Source organism: Sycon ciliatum, chromosome 13 (assembly GCF_964019385.1).
Source record: "Sycon ciliatum chromosome 13, ocSycCili1.1, whole genome shotgun sequence".
NCBI lineage: Eukaryota > Metazoa > Porifera > Calcarea > Leucosolenida > Sycettidae > Sycon > Sycon ciliatum.
In genome coordinates, this window is record NC_088655.1 from 22,345,920 (window position 1) to 22,368,868 (window position 22,949).

General features: G+C 46.0%; 1 protein-coding gene across 1 annotated transcript in view; it reads left to right on the forward strand.

The window, feature by feature from the left end:
• Nucleotides 1-18,980, forward strand: part of LOC135829951 (mucin-4-like) — a 31,098-nt gene extending 12,118 nt beyond the window's left edge. The window contains exons 6-12 of the mRNA XM_065342344.1: nt 3,247-3,453; nt 5,689-5,773; nt 7,114-8,085; nt 10,395-10,696; nt 14,617-14,724; nt 15,682-15,792; nt 17,676-18,980. Coding sequence (XP_065198416.1) covers nt 3,247-3,453; nt 5,689-5,773; nt 7,114-8,085; nt 10,395-10,696; nt 14,617-14,724; nt 15,682-15,792; nt 17,676-17,732 — 1,842 coding nt within the window. The 3' untranslated portion in view covers nt 17,733-18,980. The remainder of the gene's footprint in view (nt 1-3,246; nt 3,454-5,688; nt 5,774-7,113; nt 8,086-10,394; nt 10,697-14,616; nt 14,725-15,681; nt 15,793-17,675) is intronic.
• The last annotated feature ends 3,969 nt before the right edge of the window (nt 18,981-22,949 follow it).

A 22,949-nucleotide genomic window follows, 5' to 3' on the forward strand; every position in this document is an offset into this window, starting at 1 on the left:
CATTGAGAAAGAAAAGAACATAATTATGGCGACGAGTTAAGAGTAACTGTCCACCACAGTAAATGGCGCGTTCGAATTGTCACTCTTTGACTTTTCGAGGAGTTTCCTTTTTCTGAAGAGGTGGCCTTAATGGCTTCTTCAGAAAAACGAAGCTCCTGGAAACTTCTGCAAACTCCTGCAAACTTCACAACCTCACCCGATGGGAGAGGTGGATAAGTTTTGAAGAGTTTGGAATAGCTAAGTCACGCCGTACGTGGAGATGGTCGATCTGATTGGACGTCATCATCGCCATGACAATTCCACTGAAAACTCTAAAAATGATAGAAACCGTTCTAATGGGACACCTCAACTAAGGTGCCGTCCGGGGTTACCGACTGTTTTTACAAAACGACAAGTTTCAGTATTTTTCAGCCCCCACCCACCCACCCACCTTTTCTGCAGGTAAAACGAATTCCTATAAAATATTGATGTCAATTTTCGACACCCAGAAGTAACTGGGCATTCTCGATCTGCATTCAATAATTATTTTCAAAACGAAACTCCATCAAACCCACCCACCCCCAAACGAAAACTTTTCATTTTGAAAATATTATTGGTAACCTTGGACGGCCCCTAATCTCTTTATAAAATTTGTTTGAACAGTTGATGAAGACAATTCGAACGCCCCCTAAGTACCATGATATACTGTAAAACCAGAAAGTTTAACGACCAAAATGTTTAACTTTTTTCTTCATGCGTCGCCCGAGATCAAAGTACAAACAGATTTTACGTGACAGCTACGGTAGTCAAAGCAGAAAAACGAACGATAGATCGATGTGTCCTGAAAATCATGAACTCGCACAGTATCTACACGACAAGAGCGGGAAAGGTCGACACAATTAAAAAAAACATTCCGCCATGGGTGAACCCATCACAGCTGGATCCTTGCACACTCTTGGCTATGTACTGTTCACGGTACATCCAATGAGACATGACTGATGCAGGACGTCAATGGCACTGCATCGCAAGCTGTCAGTAGATGTAAAGTAAAGTACCGCCAGAGCACCCCACCATCTCATCCTCTCGTGGTCGTATTGTGGCGGTGGTCTCCGGTCTGTAGGTCATGCGACACGGACTGTGTACACATACTGCACGTTCTGCAGACAATCCGAGCCTTCGAGTGGACACGAGCTCCACACAAAAACCTGCTCAGTGTACACACTTTGTTGCATTCTGCCATACGGTATTCCTTTCCCTGGCTGTAAAATCAAGGTGGGCGATCCTGCGAGGCAGGGCTCTCTGGCGGTACTTTGTGGTAATAATAATTATGTCATCGAGTAGTCTTGAATTGCGCTGTGAGGTCACAAATGCAGAGTTGCGCACTCTGGGCTCTTTTAGGGCACGTTCAGACTGGCGTAAAAAGCCAGCGGAATGTGAAAGTTGTGAAGGTGAATCGCTCACGTGACGTTCCCGCCAGGGTAAACACGGAAGAAGGTTTCCCACCACTCTGCAGGCCGGTGGAATGCAGATTCCGGCGGCACGCGGAGCGCTTTTGATATCCTTGCAGCACATGTTCCGTCTTTTCGTTTTATTTCAGCCTCGCTTTCAGTCTGACTGCATGCTTTTGAGTTTTGAGGTTTGACTTCTAGACTGCCAACTTCTCCCATCATGCCGAAATCTTTGTTCGACTCAGCAATGGAGAGGGAGTTCATGGAGCTGTACGTGGTGATTTTTGCGGGCCGCTCTGCAGGCAAAACGCTTGCTGCGAACGAGAAGCATACTCTGATCGCGGAGCGGATGAATGCCACCCAAGCACCAAACACTCCGGACATAGTATTCTTTCCGTCGACAAGCACAAGCAAAAGCACAATGATCCAGTATTTCAACAGACTGAATTAGTTTATTTTTGATATCCAACTCAAACTGAGTCAACTCAAATTTTTCAAATGTCGAAGCCTCACATGTACTGGCCATTCCAGCCGGATACATGTGCAGTGTGATTGCGATTCCCGGGATTATGCTGCAGCATTCCGGCGGCTATTCACGCCAGTCTGAACGCGCCCTAAAACCTCTTGCTGATCGTAGTATGACCACGGCCTGAATTGTAGAGGTGAACATGTCGGCAGGGTGTAGACTGTACATCTGTGGTGTGGTGACCATGTACCAGAGCCACATCTGTGTTGTGGTCACCATGTATCACCGGCAACCTCATAGCCGCCAATTTGCCTATTATCACTATGGTAGCACCTATGACGGCCATTGGCTGGTGTGGTGACCGCCACTGACCGGACTACGCTGACTGTACAGGAGTTACACGCCTGTCCTGGAAAGGAATATGCGTGCAATGTAATAGCATGGCTGTGAATACGGTTAGATGTGCCGTCATCACCAAACACACACTTCACAAGGAAATCCAATGTAAAGTAAGCACAACGTTTTCTTGGGACACTCATCAGCGGTTGCCGTAACTACAAGGCTAATAAGAAAGAAAGGAAAAGGACAAAATGTCACGAGTTATGACAAACTGTCCACCAACGTAACCAGGTATTAGACAGTCAGCGAGTGCGACAAGACGGCACAAACTAACAAGGAGCACTAAGACATTTGGCGACCTGACACCTAGCTCCAATATAGACCTCGTAAAACACCTCGGGGGACCTCGGTCTTTCACTCGTTCTATATTTCATATATTGACTTTGTAGTAGACGGACTTTCTACCGTATAGTACGTTATTTTGTATACGTCGCGTGTACATCATGTTTGGCGCATGCGCGTGTTGCTGTAGTATGAAAAGTAGTCTTCGTCTTGAGTTCGTCTTGTCTAGTTGTGTTTCTTCGTCGTGTCAATAAACAGTCTTCTAAATGTAGTCATCGTCGTCCCCTTTGTACAAGTGTGGAGATGGCACGGGACTGGGAGCAGGTGGAGAAAGGCCAGTTACTACAGACTTCTTTAATCGTGCAATAATAGATATGTAATAGCCCTCAAACTCGGATGTTGAGCCAAAGCAATTATGGCTTAAAAGAGAGGGCAAAAGGTTAAAAGTTATGACTCGGAGATGTGTTGGATCTAGGTGTCTGGTCGTCGAATGTCTCAGCACTGCTTGTCAGTTTGTGCCTTGTTGTCGCACTCGCTGGCTGTATAAGATCTGGTTACTTTGGTCGACAGTTAGTCATAACTCGTAACATTGTGTCCTCTCTTTTAATCCGTAATACCACTCAGTTAATGATTACTTTCTCTTTGTCCTGCATGTCTTGCCTCTTGCCTCAGGCATACATGCGCGGCATATGCAACATCACCTTCAGCGTGATGGCGTCGAACTTCGTCGACGGTGCGCTGGTCGTGTACGAAATCGCCACGGGCCACAATCGATTGCTGTTCAACATGTCCGCAAGTCAAGCCAACGGTACTGGGCCTAATGTTCACCGAGTTCAGAGTCGCTTGTGCCCATTCCGAAGTTTTAGTGGTCGGATGAGGGTAAGGATGAGAAGATCATAACTTGTTGAAAATGCATGTTCAACAGGAGGAAACACAGAGGTAGACGAGAGAGAGAGAGAGACAGACAGACAGACAGAGAGAGAGAGAGAGAGAGACAGACAGACAGACAGACAGAGAGACAGACATACAGAGAGAGAGAGAGAGAGAGAGAGAGAGAGAGAGAGAGATAAAGAGAGAGAGAGAGAGAGAGAGAGATAGAGAGAGAGAGAGAGAGAGAGAGAGAGATAGAGAGAGAGAGAGAGAGAGAGAGAGAGAGAGAGAGAGAGAGAGAGAGGGAGAGAGGGAGAGAGAGACAGACGGATGGACGGACGGACGGAGAGAGAGAGAGAGAGAGAGAAAGATACTGATTGATAGATAAACTCTAGAGTCGTATAGTGGAAGAAAACACAAGGAAACGAGTAGTGAAGCAACTCTCTATGACTGTAGTCAGTCTTTCTCACCGCTTATTACAGAGGTTGCGAACAACGAAAATTCGTAGCGTCGTAACAAATATTTTTAACGAAAAAGCTAAAGAACATTCGTAAACCGGGAGGTTGCGCAAACGCGTGAACTTTTTCGTAGTGGCTCGACGCAACAGCCGCGGGGGTGCAAAGAGTCAAGACAGGGAGTTGTAAAATATCAGTATTTTAGTATTCCAGGTAACGGATTTTTTTCGCAGATCTGCTGTTGTTCGGTCGCGTTTGGACGAATCTTCGTGGCAACTTTCGTTACTCGAGCCCGGAGTGTCAAAATCGCAACCTCTCTATTATCTTGTTACAGTCGTGGATATGTACCTCATGCCTAGTTTCCTTGTGTTTTCTTCTTCTTTAAAAAAAAAATTATGGGCCACAACCAGCTAAAACATGTCTTAGAGTGAAATTTTTCAAATTTTATTTTCCTCCAGAAAACAGTTCTTGGGACCTTACTTGACCTCTTGAAGGTGATACAGGGCAACAAAAGGTAGTCTACAAGACTAGTGCTCCCAAAACAGCTTTCAAAATATGTACTTTAAAATAGAAAATGACAGTTTTCGCGCAGTCTGGCACAAAGAGACAAACTATTACTTAATGGCTTTTGTGGCGGAGCACAATACAACGGAGCTAAAGATGTTGACACAGACTTGAGCATGTCAACGACATCAGTTCAAAGGCATGGCCCAAGTTCTTCCTGGAAAGCACCACGATGCTCTGGGAGGCGTTGCACTTGCATACTCTTTCGATTCTGGCAGTGACACTTTCGATCGTCGCCTGCGCTTTCGATACTGCGTCAGACGACTCATGAGAGCTGGACGGCAAGTAACGTCGTAAGGCAGCCGGTTCGCCGCCTAATGATTATGTACTCGCCCACAACTTGTGCCTCTTCGCTACTGGAGATGACGGGGACGATTCAGCTTCGCTGTTGACATCAACATCACTGAGATCCCAAAACATTGTCAGCATCGCTCTGCAGACCTGCCGCCACGGACGTGCTGACACCTGACCAAACCTGGGCCATGCACAGCGACCGTCTGGCCCTGCGAGCTGCTCTAGTGTCACTAGATACGAACATTGTCAGTCTTTGCTCGCCAGCTACTTGAACTAGACCGCCAAACTAGTGTTTGATCCAAATTTGAGAAGATGATCGCCACATCATGAACGAAGTGCAGAGTGAACGCGCTCGAAAAAACATTTCTTTTCATTTCGTCATTTCTCAACTTTTTTACGAAACCCCAAAGACATGTTTTAGCTGATCGCGGCCCATATTACGGGCTCATTATCTGAGTTTTAAGTTCTGAATGCAAACCTGATTTGTACTATATATATACTGACAGCTCATATAGAGATATGTGGTTCAAATAGAATCCTAGCTTGATAGAAGCCTAGCACGGCTTGTATACGCAAGAAGACGGTAGGTCACAGAGAGAGAGACAGAGAGACAAATAGACAGACAGACAGACAGACAGACAGACAAACAGACAGACAGACAGACAGACAGACAGACAGACATTGTAGCATAACTTGTCATTTCTTGGTCCGTTTTCTTTACTTTAAACATGTATTTGATTGGGAGTTACGGATATTTTGAAGTTACCGGAAATTCCCAGTCCAGAATCGCTCTGACAAGCGACGAATAATTGACGTGTGTTTTCGTAGGAAGAATTCAGCAAAGGCTTTGCCACAAAGCGCATTTGAACGCGATCCGGACTGGACACTTAGCCTCTTTCCAATCCCCTCTCTTCTCCTCTGTCCATATCAGTTGCAACTAAGGTTCGTCACCAGAGCCGGCGGTGGCTGGGGAGATATCTACATCGATGACATGCTCATCGTGTGTTGCCGAACGAGTAAGTAGGGACCGTTTCGCGGTACTATGGTTATGCTTAGTTTGGGAGACCAACCCCAGCAGCCGCTTGATTACGAATTTTTCCATTGTGTTTTGTAAGGTTTAGTTTCTGCACATAGCACTAAATTTGTGTTCACTAGTAAGCGTACTGGTGGGTAGATCCCAGTAACAGCTGTCTGATGGTTGGCGACTGGCATGAAACTCAGAGTTACAACCAACCTGAACGTCCTCTACTGAGTGTCAGCAGCTACGGTAAAAGCCATATAATAACGAAGTGCTGATTCGAATGAGTTAACGAGGAGAAATCTGTCGTAAAAATGGAAATCGTTATAGAGAAATCGATACATATACTGTCCTATTGAGCGTTGAGAATGAGTGAGAACCGTTACCATGGTTACCTTTGGTACACGTAAACAACTGTGAAGAGAGAAATTTTCGCTAGAGATTATATTTCGCTATTTTCGCGGCCATCACGCATTCGCGAATACAAATCGTCGCACACTGCTCTGTACATTGACTGTAGACAGTACAAGATCCGACTGAAGAGATAAAATCGTAAAGGTTTCTCATCGTGAACGAGCAGAATTCTTGAAAACGTGAACTTTGCGCGCCGCAAAAAATTATCGCTTTTAATTAGGGGGCGTCCGTAAATATCAAACTTTTTTCACCAAACGAATTATTTTAGTTTAGACCCAACCCCTCCCTCCCTCCCCCTCAGAGCGTAAAAAATGTTGACATACATGCATATACAACGGCCATGTACATGGATCAGTGTTTTCTGAAACGAAATTGGTCAACCCCCTCCCACCCCATAACGAAATTATTTCGTTTTGTGAAAGAGGTTCGAAATTTATGGACGACCCTTACAGTGGTCAATTTTGGGAGATCGTTATATATGCGCCTCGTTAGAATTCTTGAAAACACGAACTTTGCGCGCAGCAAAAAAGTTATCATTTCACTGTAGTGAACTTTGGGAGATGGTTATATATGCGCCTTGTTAGAATAACGGCTTTTACAGTATGTTCTATGCTCTGCCAGTGATATTGAGCACTCTCTGCAGCTCAATCTCTCCAAAACCTGCTGTCCGTCAAAGTGCTGGGGAAACGTACAACCCGTGCCCTAACAATACCGTGAACTTGGCACAATACCCGTGCATGATGTAGGGTGGCGTCAAGGACAAACAGCTGAATAGTGTAGTGTCGATGCACCTTTCCAGCAATTCTACTTTTAGTGCTGCAGTCAGCTGTCACACTGTATGTGTACACCATATTTCATCTTGTCGTGCCATTAGGAGATTGACGTCTCTGAGCTTTGGCGTTCGTTTTTCTATTCTTTTCCCAGATGCCACGAAAAGACCTTCCAATTCGACAGCGGCATTTCGGATCGGTGCAAGCCCGTCACCAGGTACACCAGCCTCCAAGACACCGTCTGTAGCCACTGCAAGCGCTAGAGTGCATGCGAAACCCACCGCATCACCCGTGCATAGAGCTGAAGAGAGTTCTGCCGTGGCAGCAACGCTATCCAAACCGTCCCACCCAGCAACGCAAACAACCCCGACCAGTACACAAACACCAAACCAAACACGCACTCACGCCGGAAATCAAACGAGCACTCCCACACAAGGACGAGCAACCCTGCGGGCGCCAGCGCACACAAAAACGCAGTCGCCAACTCAAATAAACGCACAAACACCAGCGCCAACAAGAACTCCCGCACAGACACAAACAAGTATGCGCACACCACTCCAAACATCTGACCACACACCACTCCAAACAGGTGACCACACACCACTCCAAACATCTGACCAGACACCACTCGAAACAGGTGACCACACACCACTCCACACAGGTGACCACACACCAACCCAAGCAGGAACCGAGCTGGTACGCGCTACCCCAGCACAAGGAAATACGTCAAGCGCCTCATCTACACCTCCAAACAGTCCCCAGGTCGGGCAAGATGCTTCTCTACCGTCTGCACACGCGCCATCACCTCTGCCACACCCTGCACATCCGCACGCCAACACCGCTGGCAAGAAGACGGTCGTGCCCCGTGACGCCAAGTCTTCCGGGGGTCACGGCGGTAACTTTGCGGAACTCGTCTGCGGCGCTGCCGCCCTCGGCTGCCTGCTCGTCATACTCGGAATGCTAGTGTTGTTCCGGAAAACGCTTCTGAAGACGGTGTCAAGCGCTACACTCGGCCTGACCTGCGTACAGAAAACTCCCATTGTCCAAGCCGATCCACCACGCGTGCGCAACTCGTACTACGCAGCGCAGATTTCAATGTCCCTGAGCACAATCGTTCCTCCGCCGGGTAAGTGGAAAGTTGCTTCTTCATTGCTTCTCCTGTTGGATTTGTGGTCGCACAAATCCAGCCCCTGAAGAGAATACCGCATCCCATTTGCATATACCGTATTATCTCTAATATAAGCACAGTCTCCAATAATAGCACGTCTCCAATAATAGAACACCTTGGGGCGGCATTCAAAAAATAAAGTGCTCAGTCTCCAATATAAGCACACTGTGTAAATTCATTATCTGTACCGGCGAAAAAAACCCTGAGATGTGTGTGTCTCACATGAATTTGGCATGGCAACATGCCTCTGGAATGAGGTTGAAATAATAATGGAACAGTCTCCAATAAAGGAACGTCTCCATTAATAGCACGGGGCGGAGGTACATTGAAAAAATAAAGGACCGTGCTTATATTAGAGATAATACGGTACATGCATGTAAGCACACACACATGCAGACTCGCAAGCACTCACACACTCACGCAGGCAAGCGCACACGCACAAACGCGCAAACACGTTCATACACAGACACACATGCACACTTACTCGCATACACACACACACACACACACACACACACACACACACACACACACACACATTGTGGTGGCATAAAATTAATACAGTTTGAATTTCCCGGCCTGATTGCCACTCACAAATTACTGTTTGACTGAAGTTATTCCATTCGCTGAGTCGAGAGAGCTCTAAAATTGTAGCTCTATCGTTACTGAATTAATTGTTACTGACATTAGACACAGAGCAACAAGGATTGGACTTCATCGTCGTCAGACGTCCCATTAGAACAAAAAACTGAAAACCCCTCGAGTGCAGTCAGCAAGCCAAAAAACATCATCGCCAAAGGATCAAGCATGCGCATCAAAAACCGCCAGCACTGCACATCGCCATGGCAAATATGGCGATAGACAAAAAAAAGGAGAAAAGTTACGTGAAACATTCAAACTGAGTTATTTTAGCATTTGCGGATGTTACGTAAGATCGAATTCGCGACACACATACACACAAACAGACAGACAGACAGACACACACACACACACACACACACGCACACACACACACACACACACACACACACACACACACACACACACACACACACAAGACGGCCACACACCCTACACAACCGTGCATCCCCTACTGGTGCAGCACGGCTTGTACCGGATAGGCGAACTCAGCAAGCGCAAGCTACTGGTGTTTGTCTGGAGGTGCCTTCAAGGGCAAGCTAGTGCCACGTTGTCTGTACTGTTCGTCAGATCTGCTGGCAGGAGAACTCGTCATCAGAGGTCCAGTGGTCTGCTCAGTCAGCCATCCTCCACTCGCTATGGCGCTTCTCGGCCGGCCGTCGCAGGATCTGCACTCTGGAACCTGCTGCCGGATGGCGTTCGGACCATAGAAAGACAGAAAAGGTTCAGCATAAGTTGCCTACCATATTGTTGCTCAGACTAACCCTTCCCCTAGCTCTCCTCGACCACCCTGTCACCCCTGATACTCGCTCGAGTCCTCTGTCAGATACTTCTTCTTTCGTAATTTTCTAAGTCCTGTCCTCTCTTTTCTAAATGCGGCTTATCCATTCGCCTTTATATCATTGGGCCTAAATAAAAATAATAATAAATTCGACGGGGTTCGCGTACCGGGCAGGCCAAAAACAAGAAGTCGTACAACTCCCTGGTCAAGAACCACCTTTTAATTGGGCCTAGTTCCCGTTTATTGTGCGAATTAAAATAAACGAACAAGCTAACCAACCAACCAAGTACACTGCCACAGAAGAACAATTGTGCCGCTGAACGGAACCGTTGTAGTAGTAGCAAAAGATAAACGTATGCTAGCGTTCCTTGGTGATTATGTGAATGGAAGAAAATTCGGCATAGCATAATCCCCTTTACTCTATCTCTCTCAGTCACTCTCTCAGTCACTGTCTCTCTCTCTCACACTTACTCTCTCTCGCACTCACTCTCCGTCTCACTCACACACACACTCCCTCTCTCTCTCCCTCTCTCTCTCTCTATCTATCTCTCGCCCTATCTCTCTCCCTATCTCTCTCTCTTTTTCTCTCTCTCTCTCTCTCTCTCTCCCTATCTCTCTCTCCCTATCTCTCTCTCTCTCTCTCTCTCTCTCCCTATCTCTCTCTCTCCCTATCTCTCTCTCTCTCTCTCTCTCTCTCTCTCTCTCTCTCTCTCTCTCTCTCTCTCTCTCTCTCGCACTCACCCTTCATCTCTTTTCTCCTCTATAGGTTATTGAGCATTTAATTCCTGGCGGTTTAATTGTGCACTTCCCAGTGATTCACACATCCTGGTTTTCTTCCATTGTGCAGACGAGCAGAATGTCTACGATGATGCTGGCAACACAGATGAGCCAGCTAGCTATCACGCTAGCGGCACACATGGGCAAAATGTCTATGACGCTGCCACTGACGCCAACATGGCGAATGTGTATGATGCTGCTGGAGATGCAGTCACTCCAAATGCCTACGACGCCGCCGAGCGCAGGTTCCATTACGATGGCCTGGAGCCGGAAGACTTGTCCAGCGGCAGTTTACATTGTGGCAAGCGCGGATTATCGCCACCCAATAGCACTAGCTCTGACGGGCCTTTAAGGACGGCGTCGGTAAACAAGGTGAGTGACATGATAAAACTAAAACAGCAAGCAGGCCTGTACTGGACCGGTGATCACGTTTTTAGTATTAAAGAATCACATAATACTGTGAATACACAAAATTTCACAGCTATTTAATTTCAACTGTTTTCGGCACTGACCCAAAACGCCCTGCCCGAAAATTTGGTAAACAAATTAAATGACGTCTGCAGCACAGTGACCGTATTTGGAGTGTTTTAGTTGCTGCACCCTAAATGTGTAAATGTTGTGACAGTGTTTGTTATTGTTGTTGACTTTTATTTTTACTTCACCAATTGCCCAGGCATGATTGCCTTCTCACCGTCCAATAGGTCCGGTTCTCACAGAAAGATGAAGGAAGTTATCGCTGTAGTGGAGTCTGCGAATGTTTGGAAAAGTTGACCCAAAATGCCGAAAATTAATCGCTCCTGAAATTTCGGAAAATCGTGAAATGCTGAATTTCTGCTAAGCAGAAATTTTGTATATTTACAGAGTGGGAAATCCCCGGAATCATGTTCCTGGCTCTTAATCACCATAATATGAGAAATGATAAAATTCGCAGTGATAAAATTGCTGCCATGAAATTTGGAGCGGCCAGCAGAGCTTTCTTGCTCGTTACAAAGATTCTACCCAGAGTTTAATAGCAGGAAAAAACCAGGTCTCGAATCATGGCAATGTATAATAATTTTATAAATTGCCATGATTCGAGACCTGGTTTTTTCCTGCTATTAAACTCTGGGTAGAATCTTTGTAACGAGCAAGAAAGCTCTGCCGGCCGCTCCAAATTTCATGGCAGCAATTTTATCACTGCGAATTTTATCATTTCTCCTGTTATAATAGTGTCTCAATTAACTGTGGGTCGCAGCCTGGCTGCAAAAAATCATTCCGCTTCCAAGCAGGACTTGAACCTGGTACCCTCTGTTTCTCAATCATGGTCTCAGACCATCCCACTATGCCGGCCTGCGGTGCTGCGACCCAAACTCGTGGCCTGGCACGAGGAGAACATGGATGCAGTGAATGGGATTTTCTGTCTTTGACCACTTTCTGGTGAGCTGATCTACTCACCTCCCACGGCCTTAGGAGCTGCATATGCGCCCTGATCCTTGAAGGATGCGGAAAACTTGGTTTCCAGCCGAGTCTCACGCGAACCATGAAATTTAAAAAAATAGTGTCTGACAGTTGAACTTCATTCAGAGTTAGTGCATGCACGCATGTTCCAACACCATACAACTTTTAAAATGTGGCATCCAAACGTGATGACACTAAGTGCACAACTGATTTCCAGACTTACAAGAACAACTTTATACCTACAACATCTGAGTTGCAATAATTATACAGTAAAACCTGAAACTAAAGACCACCTTGACTAGCGACCAGCCTGGTACTCCAGTAAAACCTGAAACTAAAGACCACCTTGACTAGCGACCAGCCTGGTACTCCAGTAAAACCTGTAACTAAAGACCACCTTGACTAGCGACCAGCCTGGTACTACAGAAAAACCTGTAACTAAAGACCACCTTGACTAGCGACCAGCCTGGTACTCCTGTAAAACCTGTAACTAAAGACCACCTTGACTAGCGACCAGCCTAGTACTACAGACCACTTCGCCAGGCAGCGGACGGTCTCACATTCATCTAATAATATTGTGGTTGTGCGGTTCAAAACCCTAACTGAGGACCACTCTGTCATTAAAGACAGCTTTCTCTGGCCCCAAGGGGTGGTTGCTAGTCATAGGTAGAGTAAAACCGGGCTTAACAGGACACTCTTGGTGTGCCGAAAACTGTTCTGTCATATCATCACGGATGTGGCAGGATTTAAAAGCCTTATGAACCAAGGATTTACGTTCCATCCACGGCACGTTGGCGCATGAAACTTCTTCCGGTCAATACAGGATTCAGCTTGTCACAGGGTCCGGAACACACAGGTTTTACTGGAGCTACTGTACAATCAGAATTTTTCGGTGGTGTTTTATTTTCGGTAACTTCGGTGACGACAATTTTTACCGAAAATAAAACGCACAGAAAATTTCGGTACTACCGGTACTGCAGACTAGATACTAGTACACTTACCTGGAAAACGGGTTTTACCGAAAATTTCCCTCCACCGAATCGCCGATTTTGGAGAATACCGAAAATAATACACCACCGAAAATGTCTCCTTTTCCAGTACGTTGTCTCTACTGAGAGGGCAGATCAACGACATACATGTTTGTACTGTATATTTCAGCTGGATGGTTACTACATGAGAAGCATAGTACAGTGCTGCACAATGAAATCCAGTCGCGTCGCTCAAGTTTGCGCCATTTCGCAGCCCATTGTCTGCCGGTCTAGGACTGCGCAACCCCTGGCGCGTACGGTACTGGCGTGACACGACTGGATTTAGTTGAGCAGCTCTGTACAATATTCATCATCATACCACCAGGGATTCTGATCATTCTGCACCTGAAGCTCACGTCGGATGCGGTTGATGAGGTTTTTGGACCGTCACTTGTGCCAGTGGCTGTACGACGTATCTCCTCTCCCCCACTCTTAGGTGCTGCATCTGCCACTGGATTGTCTGGATGGTAGCGGTCGTAGTGAGTTCCCTCGGGAATGTAGTTGGTATATTATTATAATGATTTTATTTCTCTAGACCCGCGGTCTATGACCCAGTGACAAACAAATTGCAACAGAGGGGTTATAGCCAAGCACGGCAAGAAAAGAAAAGAAAAAGGAAGAAAGGAAAAGAGGAGAACAATGCGTTAAATAGAACAAACGATGCCGACATAATACCATGTTACAATCATGAAATGTAAACGTTTTTCTTTCGATGGTCATCAGTGAGCCTACATCGAATGGTGATTTTCAGGTGAGTTAAACAAGGAGAAGAAGAAAGCTGCACCTGTCATCGGCGGTGCTGGGGCTGAGTCTGTGGGGTCGGTGGCACAGGCGAATATGGAAGAGGTAAGCACTGAACATGAACAAGGAGAAAGAAAGCTGAAGGGAACGGAATTCAACAGAGAAAACAACACGATCAACATTCAAAGACCTAGACGATCAACGGCTAATTATTCAATGAATTATTATGACAGTACTGGATGTCAAGCACCGGCGAAGACACTGGAGCAGAAGATTTAACAACAACAGGAACAACAACAATAACAACAACAACAATGGTGACAAATTACCATCAAGATCAAAGGAGGAGTCAACGAACAGAGGTTAAGCAACATGAATCGAGCCTGGGACCGATCGGTGTTGATGAGGAGAATGACACGGGGGACGGCACTGAGGACGAGTTGGAAGATGAGACGGAGGACGAGGTTGCGGTTGGTGGAGACGAGGAATGGGATGGTGATTGTGATAGTAAGAAGTCTGCCGTTTTTCTTCATCTGTTGTCTCACCCTAAGTGTCTGCAGGTGTATGATGATTTTAGTTTTTCTGTTCTTGGTCGTGCACGGTACGCTAGTCAGTTGAAAGTACTTGAGGCTGTTTGTATTCGTTTACATAAGCCTGATCTTTGTAAGCAGAAAAAACATGTAGTTGCGTTAAGATTGTTTTCGTAGGTGCACAGCATGATTGTTTGTCTCACTACACAGTTCTAGCGTTGTAATTAGTTCCTCACCCCTATTGCACTAAGCTCTCACTTCACTTCTATTGTCTCACCTTCCCTCATTCTATTTTAGCACTTTGTTTGTTCTCGTAACACATTATTGAATGTATATTAATCATTGATTCCGCATGGTTACTCTTCAGTCACGGCTTTCCACTGATGATTGTGACAAGAAAATCCATTTTGGTAAACCTTCATGACTTTGTTGTAGTGTGGCAATGACAGCAGAATTTGTTCTCTTTATAGCTATTAGAAGAAGAAAGAATAAACGTTTTTTTGTAGATTTTTGTAGATTTTTGTATCTCACCTTGTTTTTCCTATTGTGCTCACAGCAAAGCACATTCCTTCAAGCGTTTGATGAATCAGACTCGGGGTACGACGGGTTGTACAACACCAACGCTGCACATGCTCTAAGCAGCTTACCGCCAGCAACCCCAAAGGTATTCATTCATACCATGTGCAGCAGCAACTGTTAGAGTGCACATGCACAGTGCTGGCCAAAGAACGCCAACCTCATGAATAAAATAGCATCGCTGGGCGCCCTGACACTACACCGTGAGGCTGGTCTGTGCACTCTGACACTACACCGTGAGGCTGGTCTGTGCACTCGAACACTACGCTGCTGGATTATTCATGAGGTTGGGGTTCCTTGACCAGGACTTTTCAATATTAATCCAGATGGGAGCAATACGCATTTCTCACCTTGCACCAGAGGGGATTGTTACTTTTCAAGCCAGCACTCACCTTTCTCAAGATATGTAAACTCCACCGTAGCCATGCAACCGCTATATCCATGTATCACTCTCTTAGTATTGACTGCCATTTATCATCGCTGTACCTAAGCAGACAAAAATTCCTGTATTTTTTCTCTCCTTGGGGCTATACGAGGACTGCTTATATTTGACTGCTTAGGGGTTGGGCAGTTGAACGGTGCCTAGCGCCGCATGGTAACTGTACTTGGTCAGGCTGCACCAGCTCAGCAGCTGCATGCAGTAGCCCCATACAATCATGGTTGTATGAGTAGGTGATGGTGCAACGGTTGTGCAATCATAAAACCGGGATTCCGATGCTGAGGTTATCGTTCTGGAATTTGAAATAAGGACTGTTTGTCGTGAGAAATCTAATATTGACTTCGTACTTGGTCAGTATAGGAAATAAAAACCTCGTAAAAGACCTCGGCTTCGCCTCGGTCTTTTACTCGGCTCGTTTTTTTGCTATATTGACCTCGTACTCAGTCAATACTAGATACACATCCTCACCCCACTCTCAGTTAACAGCCTCCTGGCTAGATAAATGAAAATTAGAGAAAAATGTTTGAATGTTCAAACAAGGCCCATATCCGCTCATCTTGATCTTGATCTTTCCTTCGCCTTGTTCCTCCTGTGTTCTGCTCACAGCCAACCCTGTTCCTCCAACCCAGCGATGACCAAGACGCTCTATATGATGGCCTATACACTGGCAGGCCTGGTATGGAGTCTGCAGAACCCTGCTACGCTACTCCAAGAAAGGTTTGTTTTACCGCCTGTTCCATGGCTGGTACAACAGTGCCAGAATGTCCAGATTTTCAGCCTGCCTTGTTTTTTCCTAATAGCTCACTGAACTGAAGAGGATATTTAGCAGAACGCTTTAATCACTAGTTTTCTAAATAACTTGCAACACCACTCATTATCTTAGTGGGAGAGCATTGCCAGCCTGCAGTGAACATCCGGGATTGGAGCTCCGGTGGTGACAGTCGAGTTGGTTCAGATTTTCCCCAATCCACTTCCTGAAACTGCTGAAAGGTCTCTTGTGACAGGGGCGTTGGACACGGTACGGTCACTACGGTATTGACCGTACCACTTTTTGCCCCAGGTACCCCGTGAATCAATACAGCACACTGGTATGGACTCTAAAATTCCAAAATTTTCGCCTCCGCCATCCCTCCCCCCCCCCCCACCAGTAAACTGTACTTCAGATGACTCACCGTACCACCCCAAAATACCTTCCAACGCACCCTGTGTGATTACTGGAAAACATGTTTTTTTTCCGGTGTCACTTTACTTTGTTGATGTCGGTAGAAAAACAAGGCACTTTTAAAAATTTAAATTACACCTAAACGACTCTAGAGTATGCACTGTATGTGATGGGAAAGCTGGTCACCTAATTCTACATTACCCATGAAACCTGTCAGCCCTCTGGCACCGAAATTTCAAAGCACCTAAAATTATATGTTTCACAGTATGCCGGGCAGGCACAAAGGGCTAAGACCATTGTCCTTGACAGCATGGAGCGGTCTCCAAACACTGATCCCACTGGATATGCTTTATGAGTATAACATGCTCAAATGATCACGTGTCAGAAACGCTATCAACAGGAACAGCAAGATTTGTTTTATTTATTTTTTATTTCCCAACTTCCGACCGGGCAAATATTTAGATCTTGATAAAAACGATTCAAAGCCTCTTAATTGTTTTGTAATACTTGAAGTATAAACAAGAGTCCATAAACAAGAGTATGCAACTCTGATCTCTTTTCTATGGGCCAGATGCGCGGCGCCCTGCCTTCATTACATCATTCAGCTGCAGTCCGCGCACTGCGGAAAATCAAACACCGCACATTCCCACTGGTTTGAAATGAACTTCCGTAGGGAACTGGGGTTCACGCGCCAAAATTTAGAGATCGCGTAGGTACTGGAACGAATCTAGCAAAAACGGATGGACTCGTACGAGAAATTGTGAGTTTGAATGCATGCTTTCAGAGCGTGATGAAGGCAAATTACGCAATGAAGGCAGCGCGCCGCGCACTGACCCATAACTACAGTTGCACACTCTTGTTTATGCACTCTTGGTGTAAATAATAATAATAATATATACTCAGCAAGATCGACATACCAAACATGCTTTAATGATTGAGAACAGAAAGATGAGGAATTCTGGAACATTTGTCACCTCACCGCCTATTAAACAACAATCATCTCGTCCGAATTGCCCATGGTAGAGCAAGACCTGAGAAATATGATTCGAAACTGTATCTATTCGCCAGATAACTGCGCACTCACACCTCAAACCGATCGGGTTGTGAAGGCTGACGAGGGGTGGTTAAATGCATTCTTTATTCCCTCTCTCTCTCTCTCTCTCTCTCTCTCTCTCTCTCTCTCTCTCTCTCTCTCTCTCTCTCTCTCTCTCTCTCTCTCTCTCTCTCTCTCTCTCTCTCTCTCTCTCTCTCTCTCTCTCTCTCTCTCTCTCTCTCTCTCTCTCTCTCTCTCTCTCTCTCTCTCTCTCTCTCTCTCTCTCTCTCTCTCTCTCTCTCTCTCTCTCTCTCTCTCTCTCTCTCTCTCTCTCTCTCTCTCTCTCTCTCTCTCTCTCTCTCTCTCTCTCTCTCTCTCTCTCTCTCTCTCTCTCCCTCTCCACAGGTCAGCTCCGCATCGTATTTCGTCTACGGGGCGACCGCCGAGAGCAGTGTTGATTAGCAAGTACCCTCCCGTGGCCGTACACAGCCAATGCCTAGCACCTGCTTTCCCTGGAGCAACAACACACTACACTGCCCCTGCCAGAGGCTCTGAGCGTGAAGCGCAAGCACTCTTTTGATTTCATGATGCAAGTGGCGAGCATGCCATTACTGAATTTATAAATTGTTTTTTGTTTGAACTTAGAACTCTAGGTTACAGTGTTTAAAGCAATCGCTTAGTACTGACTTGTATTGCTTATAGCTACTGTTTTACTTCCTTGCATTATAGCATCATTAGACCCAGTGTTATGGATACCCACAGACCCAGAGAACACATGTCATGATGATATGGCAGGTGTTCAATTTCTATTCTCCTTGTTTTCTCTCTGTCTCTGTCTCCCTCACGGTCTCGCGCTCTGTCTCCCTGTCTCCCTCTCGGTCGGTCTGTCTGTCTGTCTGTCTGTCTGTCTGTCTGTCTGTCTGTCTGTCTGTCTGTCTGTCTGTCTGTCTGTCTGTCTGTCTGTCTGTCTGTCTGTCTGTCTGTCTGTCTGCTGTCTGTCTCTCTGTCCGTCTCTGACTGTCTCTCTCATCAGCTGGACACACAAACACACACAAACACACACACACACACACACACACACACACACACACACACACACACACACACACACTGCACCAGCCCTCAGCGTGAAAATTCCTCGTTAAAATTTCCTCCTGCTCCTCAGGTGCACTCCGATGGTTTTCTGGCTACCTGCCATACGCCTGAAGGTTTTTAGAACCTTGCTGTGTTGATGGACTGCATCCTTCACCAGCCTACTAGAACGAAATTCGTCTCTTCAGACAAGCTGTTCAGGAATCGCCCCTCATCCATTTACGGTCTTGGGCGTTCACTGTTGATACCAATTCGGCGCTGCCAGTTTTTGCCGAGACTTCAAATAACTACCCCAGCTAACCTTTTTTCATATCCCGAATAGACCATCCATTTCCCATCCCCTGTTCGACAGAGGTCATATGGCCCGATCATGGGGAAAATTATGTTTTCATGCCACTCACCCTGTGGGCCACACTAGACCTCATTATTGTTAGGTTCCATGCACAATAACCGTATTTTTGATGCCCAGCTAGATTTCAGCCAATGCCCTTATTTTGTACTTCTGCTCTTGTTGGCCACAAGCCAACGCGAGGCTAAAGATTCCAGGTTTATCACAGAACTCATCATTCGCCATACATACAATCATCGTTATTAGTTTCTATCTCGTTCATAAATCTCTCTCCCTAGCCTTATTGACCACTAGTGCACTGGTTTTCATGAGAATAAAGATCTATGTGAGATACAAGAGGTGCCTGGTTCAAGTCCTGCCTGGGAGCGGGTCTTCCGGCCGTGCAGCTACCCACAGTCAACTGGGAACTTGTGGACAGGCACAAAGTGTACATGGATGCGGCTACCGTAATTCAAATTGGATCTTCGGCACTTCCACCAGTGCAGTGGTTGTGAGACATATCCCTCCTCCCTGCAGCACCGTTAGGTGCAGCATGCGCAGCTGGATTGCCTGGGTGTTAGCGGTCGTCGTGAGTTCACTCGGGAACGGACACGACAATACGTTCTACACGACTTTACATTAGAGAGGTTAAGTTACACGTTTTTTGCTCTTTTTCAAAACGCGGTGCAAATCTCACGTTACGTGTAATTTTTAGAGGTTAAGTTACACGTGCGATGTGACGTGAAATTTTGCCTGGCAGAATTCGGGTTTAGTTCGCACAAATATCAAATCTTCCAACAAACTCGATAAAATTCCGGAAACTCACACAAATTCGGTCGGAATAACCAAGCGAAACTTCCAAAAACTCACGTCATGAACTTACGTGCCGGACAGTCAACTCAAAGAGTTGGTGGACAAGCCGTTGATTATTCACTCTCATTGTAATATCAAAAAAGTATTCTTTCTCGACCAAAGAGTGGTATATTTGATAAAATTTAATAACGATAAAAATATTTACGATACTTCTCCAGACGTTTCGTTGTTCTGAACAACATCGTCAGTGGATAAAAACCTTCTTTATCCGCTGACGATGTTGTTCAGAACAACGAAACGTCTGGAGAAGTATCGTAAATATTTCTATCGTTATTAAATTTTATCAAATATACCACTCTTTGGTCGAGAAAGAATACTTTTTTGATACAGTCAACTCACGTAAAACACGTCAAATTTTACGTGAGTTTTTTCACTTTTTGACGTAAAAGTTCACGGACGTAAGACTTTTACGTGAAACTTAACCTCTCTATTTACAATTTTACAGTCAACTTCGCTAACAACCACTGCGGACATAACGACAATTCGCGAATAACGACAGAATTTCCATGCCCAGAGCAAAGTCCCATCTAAAAAAAGGTGTAAAACAAAATTTAAAAATGAGACTTCGGGTATAAGGACACTTCGCGAATAACGACACTTTTTGATGCCCGAAGAGTGTCGTTATACGCGAACTTCATTGTATGACAGTGATGTGCATGCCTATTATTAGATTGCTGTGCAAGGAGGTCGTGACACCTCTCGACCCCACGCGGCAATGCACGTTTTACTGATTGAGAGGGCATCAGTGTCACGGCAGAGAAATGCTGTGTCTGAGTGTTACAATCACATGCGATGCATTACGAACCAGGACAGATGAGAATGTGGACTCGTGTGTCTAAAGAGCTCCAATATAAGTATCTCATATTGACTGAGTACGAAGTCAATATTAGATTTAACGACAAACAGTCCGTATTTCAAATTCCAGAACGATAACCTCAAATATAAGCAGTCAATAGCCCTAAGAAGTGAAATTTGCAGGAATATTTGACTGCTTAGGTATAGCTAAAATCAATGAGGGTCAATACTAAGGGAGTGATAAGAGAAATCAGTTAGCGGTTTCCTTGGTAAGAGCAAACCAACTATCGGGAGGGTCTTAACATGTCAAATTCCAAGCAACGGAATTATTTTCTCTGTGTCCAATAAGACAAAGGCGGATGTGTTGAATGAAGGAGTGACCAATTGCAGCTGCATTTGCTATGTTTGGGTCCAGAATTGTGGAGCAAGCCAATCAATAACTTTATTGCCGTCGACCGTCGTCCGACAAACTTCTTGACAAAAGTCATGCTCTTTAGAATTTTGCCTGCTATTGTTTCTTGTGGAAATGTCTTTTGTGAGCAGATCAAATTGCACTCACCCTTTCCATGCACACTACAGTAGAACCTGTCTAAGACGACCGCTCAGGGACCTTCAAAGCGTGGTCTCTGTTACCAGGTGGTCTTCTTATACAGGGTCAATTGACTGGAAATAGCATCACTTGGCTCTGGTTTCAGTGGTCTTCTAGGGCAGGTGGTCGCCTTATCCGAGTGGTCGCCTTGACAGGCTTTACTGTAGTATCTTGTGCAAATGCGTGTGCTTTCGTTCAGCATGCTTTACGTGACCACTGTCCCTCAAATGCCCAATAGCTGGGGGGGGGGGGGGGGGGGGGTTATGTACTCTTGCCAACAGACACCCGTAAGTCTTGCAAGTAACTAGTTCCGGTGGACGTTTGCTCCACATTGCTGGACTACATCTTCGAAGGGTCGACAAGGCAAATCCCATGTGTTTGACCTGATACTACTCTGCTGTAGCCTAGTGTAGGTCTAGGCGGAACGCCATCACGGGCATCTGCACCGTGTCAGCCTCTTCACCGATCATAAAGCATCGCTGGATATTATCAAGCGGCCAGGGCCTAGGGAGCAGGTACTCTTGATACTATTTTTAAAATCAACCTTTCGGTGTGCTTTCCGAAACAAATCGAGACTGGCCATTGAGCTCTACCTATACTACTACGTTTGTAGCATGCAGTCCTTGAGTCATGTTTTGGGGGTTTGTGGGTCATATTTGGGGTGATGTTTCGTCAGACCCGTCCCAGTTCTTGATCGCGATGTCAGACGGTCACTCCTCGGTGCCCTAGTCGGAGCCGGCCTTGCATAAAGGCGTCACCGGTGTGTCCTTAAACGTCTGCGACCACGAAGGTGACGGAGTCGGCTCCACACACCGGTACACCAAGCACACATGCGTGCCCGGTGTGTTGCTTACAAGGAGCCGAGAAGATCGTCCAGGCCTCTTCCAGCCCTGCATCCTGAATGCAGTGTCTTGCCGAAACTACTTCATACATGGACTGTTGTCGAGTCACGAGCCTGCCCGGCGGCAACAAGATGGAACGCCTTTCGGCCGCGCACAGCTTTCCACTTGTTGCTGGCGGGTGCATCCGCACTCTCAGGACCGTCTTGGATTTCCAGTCAATGTCCGCCGACCAATACAGTCTAGGTAAGACTCGACTCCCGAATGCTTTTGCAAGTAGTAGTAGTAATGCTGTGTGTTCGAATCGCTCACGTTAGACTAAGACCGGAACTGGATCATTGTCTGAGTGACAGTGTTCGGCACCGCGGTCTCCATAGTTTATCTATTACACGCATTTTGTTTCACTCACCCCTCTGTCAGCGGCTTCCACGTACTGTCTCGTATGGCGATAATGATCGTGATGTTATTATGGAGACCCCCCACAGGCTTTCCAACCTAGAGCCTCTGGGGAGCCGTGGAATAAATAATACGAAAATAAATAATCACCTTGTGAACAGTTGATCCGGAGTCAATTTGTGAAATGATCGGTGCTGATAGTTATAGATCTACAGTCATTGTACTTGTTGTATCCATGATCCTGAAGTGTCATTCACATCTCCATAAATCGTGTGACGTTTCGCGTGGCTGTAGCTAACGCAGCCCAGTTTATTTGTTCCTCTGCCCCTCACGCAGCAGCGCGATTCATGCGTGTGTGTGTGTGTGTGTGTGTGTGTGTGTGTATGCATGTTTGTGTGTATGTGTGTGTGTGTGTACATGTGTGTGTGTGTGTGTGTGTGTGTGTGTGTGTGTATGTGTGTGTGTATGTGTGTATGTGTATGTGTGTGTATATGTGTGCGTGTGTGTTTGTGTGTTTGTGTGTTTGTGTGTTTGTGGTTGTGTGTTTGTGTGTGTGTGTGTGTGTGTGTTTGTATGTGTGTGTGTGTGTGTGTGTGTGTGTGTGTTTGTCGGTGTGTGTGTGTGTGTATATTTGTGTGTGTGTGTGTGTGTGTTTGTCGGTGTGTGTGTGTGTATATATATGTGTGTGTGTGTGTGTGTGTGTGTGTGTGTGTCTTACTGAGGTGTGGTCAGCCCATAAGTGGGATCATTTTCAAGTCCACCCAGAG